Raw genomic sequence first — 5,282 nt, 5'->3', positions numbered from 1 at the left:
CCAATCCTGGAAATCAGGAAATCCTGGGAAATCCCTCCTGAATCAACACCAGCAGGATTTAATCCCGAAATCCCATTTTTTGAAGAGAAAAAACACCACCAACCCCACCCTAAATCCCTAAATCCTCTAATTTTTCTACGGAGATCCCATCCCATTCATCCCATTCCCACTACATATTTATATTTTTTTTTTTCCTGAATTCCTGGCGATCCCAGGGAAGATTCCCATTATCTGATCTCGCTGTAGACTTTGAGGGAGAGGCTGGAGAGTTTTTCCTCGGTGGTTTTGCCGCCGTGCTCCTCCTCTGGGAATTGGATGCTGTAGGATTCCTCCCCCTGCAGCGGCGGCGGCGGCAGACGGGGGAAGGGCGGTCCCAAATCTGTGTGGGAAGGAGGAAAAATGGGAATTCAGGAATTTCAGAAAGAACAGCCAAGCTGGGCAGCACCTCCTCCAGGCTGTGGGATCAGGGAGTTATGGAAAGGGATGGGTGGAAGGGATTTTGGGATGATCCCATCCCATTGATCCCATCCCATCCCATTGATCCCATCCCATTCTATGGATCACATCCCATCCCATCCCATTGATCCCATTCAATCCCATTGATCCCATTGATCCCATTGATCCCATCCCATCCCATTGATTCCATTGATCCCATCCCATTGATCCCATTCCATTGATCCCATTGTTCCCATTGTTCCCATTGATCCCACTGATCCCATTGATCCCATCCCATCCCACCCAATCCCATTGATCCCATCCCATCCCATCCCACTGATCTTATCCCATTGATCCCATTCCCATTGATCCCATCCCATTGATCCCATCCCATCCCACTGATCCCATCCCATCCCACCCAATCCCATTGATCCCATCCCATCCCACTGATCTTATCCCATTGATCCCATTCCCATTGATCCAACCCATTGATCCCATCCCATCCCACTAATCCCATCCCATCCCATCCCATCCCATTGATCCCATCCCATTGATCCCATTGTTCCCATTGTTCCCATTGATCCCATCCCATCCCATTGATCCCATTGTTCTCATTGATCCCATCCCATCCCATCCCATTGATCCCATTGATCCCATTGATCCCATCCTGTCCCATCCATTTCCCGCTATCCCAGGGTGCTCCAAGGACAATTCCAGGGATCCAGGGGCAGCCAGAACTTCTCTGGAATTTCCATTCCAGGGTTTTCCCAACATCCCAGGTCCCAAAATCCCATCAAACCTCCCTTTTATCAGTTATGCTGTTCTGGATGATCGGTGATTTCGGGAATCTGCCCCAAATCCCAGAAGAAATTTGGATTTATCCCTCTAATTCCACCCTCCCACAGGGAGGAATTCCATCCCAAAATCCCATCACACCCTGCCCTGTGTCAGGATGATTCCAGAAGTGCTGCGGCTGCCCCAAATCCCGGAGGAAATTTGGATTTATCCCTCTAATTCCCCCCCGTAGCTCTCGGGGCTCCCCCACCTCCTGCCGGGAATTTTTTGTTCCCGCGGAAGCTCCAGATGCAGAAGTGCAGCAGGAACGTGAGCAGGATGAGCACAAACACGGCCACTGCCGTCAGGATGGCCAGGATGGTGCTGGAGGGGAATTCCAGGGAAACCAGAGCTGCAATTAACGGGAATTTAATTAAAAATTCAGGAATTCCCGGGTTGGGTTCTGTTCGAACTGCAATTAACGGGAATTTAATCAAAAATTCAGGAATTCCGGGGCTGGGGGGAGATTCCGAAAGAGTTCAGGGATCGATTTTGGGGTTCTGGGGGAAGGAGGGAAGGGGGAAGAGGGTGCAAGGGGAGGGAGGGAGGGAATTTGGGATGGGGTGGAAATAGGGAAAGGGGAAAAGGGAAAAAGGAAAGAGAAAAGCCAGCAATTAATGAATCACCTCCCAATTAACACCAATATTAACAGAAATATTTCAGGGAACAGCAGCAGCTTTCCATGAGGATTTCCAGGTTGGGAAGCTGTGGAAAAGCAGGGAAAGGGGATTTTCCTGGGATTTTTCTGGGGATTTTTTCTGGAATTTTTCCTGGGGATTTTTTCTGGGATTTTTCATGAGATTTTTCTGGGGATTTTTTCTGGGATTTTTCTGGAATTTTTCCTGGGGATTTTTTCTGGGATTTTTCATGAGATTTTTCTGGGATTTTTCCGGAGATTTTCCCCCTGTTTGGGGTTTCTCAGTACCTGGCTCCGGGGTTATCCCGGGTTCGCCGCACACGGAGTCGTGGGTGCTGTTCCCTGCCCGGAGCGTCATGAGCCCTCTGCTCTCACAGCTGCAGAGAGGGCATTCAGGATTATTATTAATTATTACTATTATTATTATTATCATTGTTTTCCTATTTCAAAATAAGAGGAATATCAACAAACCCATACTCAGTCTATTACTATTATTTTTATTATTATTGTTGCTATTACTATTACTACTCCTATTTTCAAAGGGAAACACATTCTTAACAATAAATATAAATTGTTGTTAGTTGTTAGTTGTCAGTGATCAGTAATTAGTGATGATTATCCGTTATTAATTATTAATGATTAATGATTAACTGTCCTTACTCGGTCCAGTTGCGGCAGCGGCTGTTCCTGCTGCTGGAGAAGGTCCCGCTCTCGCAGCGCTTGCACTCGAAATGGAAATTCACAGCTCCTGTGGGGTGGGATGGGGGGAATCCTGAATTTGGGAATGGGGGAGATCCTGAATTTGGGAATGGGGGAGATCCTGAATTTGGAGAATGGGGGAGATCCTAAATTTGGGAATGGGGGAGATTCCAAATTCGGGAAATGGGGGAGACCCTGAATTCAGGGAATGGGGGAGATCCTGAATTTGGGAATGGAGGAAATCCTGAATTTCGGGAATGGGGGAGATCCTGAATTTGGGAATGGGGGAGATCCTGAATTTGGGAATGGGGGAGATTCCAAATTCGGGAAATGGGGGAGACCCTGAATTCAGGGAATAGGGGAGATCCTGAATTTGGGAATGGGGAAGATCCCAAATCTGAGGAATGGGGGAGATCCCGAATTTGAGGAATGGGGGAGATCCTGAATTTGGGGAATGGGGGAGATCCTGAATTTGGGAATGAGGGAGATCCTAAATTTGGGAATGGAGGAGATCCTGAATTTGGGAATGAGGGAGATCCTAAATTTGGGAATGGGGGAGATCCTGAGTTTTGGGAATGGGGGAGATCCTGAATTTGGGAATGGAGGAGATCCTGAATTTGGTAATGGGGGAGATCCCGAATTTGGGAATGGGGGAAATCCTGAATTTGGGAATGAGGGAGGTCCCAAATTCAGGGAATGGGGGAGATCCTGAATTTGGGAATGGAGGAAATCCAGAATTCGGGGAATGGGGGAGATCCTGAATTTGGGAATGGGGGTCATCCCAAATTTGGGGAATGGGGGAGATCCTGAATTCAGGGACAGCTGGGGGCACCTCAGCCAGGGCCTGCCCGGTTCCTATTCCTGTTCCTGTTCCTATTCCTGTTCCTGTTCCTATTCCTATTCCTATTGCTATTGCTATTGCTATTCCTATTCCTGTTCCTGTTCCTGTTCCTGTTCCTGTTCCTGTTCCTGTTCCTGTTCCTGTTCCTATTCCTGTTTCCTGCCCCGTTCCCTGCCCCATTCCCAGTCCCATTCCCATCCCCTGCCCCACTCCTGATCCCAATCCCAAATTACCGATCCTGTTGGGTTCATATCCTGGTCCACACTGGGGCAGTCTCTGGCAGGACTGGCAGGGCCTGTCCCCATCCCAATCCCAATCCCAATCCCAATCCCAAATTACCGCTCCTGTTGGGTTCATATCCTGGCCCACACTGGGGCAGACTCTGGCAGAACTGGCACCCTTTGTCGGCGCAGCCGAAGCCTTCGGGACATTTGCAGTCGTGGTCATTCGTCGCCGCACACGGAGAAGGGTCTGGAGAGGAGGGATCCCAAAAATTGTCCCTCTCATCCCAGGGAAAGAGACTTTTCCTGGGAATAATGATCCCAAAAATTGTCCCTCTCATCCCAGGGAAAGAGGTGAAGGAAAAAAGAGACCCCAGGAAAGTGTCCCACATATTCCCAGGGAAAGAGAGAGCCCCTTCCTGGAGCAGCTACACACAATTTACACAGACTTTACACACAATTTACACAGAATTTAGACAGAATTTAGACAGAATTTAGACACAGTTACACACAATTGACACACAGTCACACACAATTTACACAGAATTTACACAGAATTTACACAGACTTTACAGACAATTTACACAGAATTTACACACAGTTACACACCATTTATACAGAATTTACACGGACTTTACACACCATTTACACAGAATTTACACAGAATTTACACAGAATTTACACACAGTTACACACCATTTATACAGAATTTACACGGACTTTACACACCATTTACACAGAATTTACACACAATTTACACACAATTTACACACAATTTCCACAGTCACACACCATTTACACCGCATTTACACACAGTTACACACAATTTACACCCATTTGCACACCATACACCGAATTTACACACAACTACACACAGTTACACACAATTTACACACAGTTACACACCATTTACACACAGTTACACACAATTTACACACAGTTACACACAATTTACACACAGTTACACACCATACACCCATTTTACACCCAATTTACACCCAGTCCCCCTGTCCCCTCTCACCTGGCCCCCAGTTGCAGAGGGGGCAGCACTTGGTGCCGTTCCCCATCCAGAGCTGCCGCGGGCTCTTCCCGTTCGGGCACGGCTGAGCCCGACCTGGCTGCGCCCAACGCCCGGCCAGGAGCGCCAGCAGCAGCCACGCCCGGGGACTGCCCATGGCACGGTGACACCGGGTCCTGGAGTGTCACTGACTGAGTCCTGGAGGTGCCACCAGGTCCTGGAGTGTCACTGGGCTGGAGTGACACCGGGTCCTGGAGTGATACCAGATCCTGGGTCCTGGAGGCGTCACTGGGTCCTGGAGGTGTCACCGGGTCCTGGCAGTGCCACCGGGTCCTGGAGTGACACCAGGTCCTGGCAGTGTCAGCAGCTCTGGAGTGACACTGGGTCCTGAGTGCCACCGGGTCCTGGAGGTGTCACCAGGTCCTGGAGGCGTCACTGGGTCCTGGAGGTGTCACCGGGTCCTGGCAGTGCCACCGGGTCCTGGAGTGACACCAGGGCTGAGTGACACCAGGTCCTGGCAGTGTCAGCAGCTCTGGAGTGACACTGGGTCCTGAGTGCCACTGAGTCCTGGAGGTGTCACCAGGTCCTGGAGGTGTC

At 49.4% G+C, this 5,282-nt stretch overlaps 1 protein-coding gene across 1 annotated transcript; it reads right to left on the bottom strand.

The window, feature by feature from the left end:
* Positions 1 to 227: 227 nt before the first annotated feature.
* TNFRSF18 (TNF receptor superfamily member 18) lies at positions 228 to 4,842 on the bottom strand. The gene is made up of 6 exons (XM_033079906.1): positions 4,689 to 4,842; positions 3,786 to 3,917; positions 2,567 to 2,654; positions 2,195 to 2,283; positions 1,481 to 1,621; positions 228 to 379 (listed from the first exon to the last, which is right to left on the bottom strand). Exons 1-6 carry the CDS (start codon positions 4,840 to 4,842, stop codon positions 228 to 230), a joined length of 756 nt encoding a protein of 251 aa, XP_032935797.1.
* Between the last annotated feature and the right edge of the window lie 440 nt (positions 4,843 to 5,282).

Source organism: Catharus ustulatus, chromosome 24, assembly GCF_009819885.2.
Source record: "Catharus ustulatus isolate bCatUst1 chromosome 24, bCatUst1.pri.v2, whole genome shotgun sequence".
Taxonomy (NCBI): Eukaryota; Metazoa; Chordata; class Aves; order Passeriformes; family Turdidae; genus Catharus; species Catharus ustulatus.
The sequence above is the reverse complement of the archived record's forward strand: the minus strand, read 5'-3'. Positions and strand labels throughout refer to the sequence as shown.

Excerpts from the sequence above, each read along its gene's own strand:
- TNFRSF18 (XM_033079906.1), bottom strand. The coding sequence starts at position 4,842 with ATGGGCAGTCCCCGGGCGTGGCTGCTGCTGGCGCTCCTGGCCGGGCGT. Across the intron at positions 2,655-3,785 it reads ATATGAACCCAACAGGAGCG|GAGCTGTGAATTTCCATTTC; the intron begins GTAATTTGGGAT and ends CCCACCCCACAG. Across the intron at positions 380-1,480 it reads CAAAAAATTCCCGGCAGGAG|ATTTGGGACCGCCCTTCCCC; the intron begins GTGGGGGAGCCC and ends CTTCCCACACAG.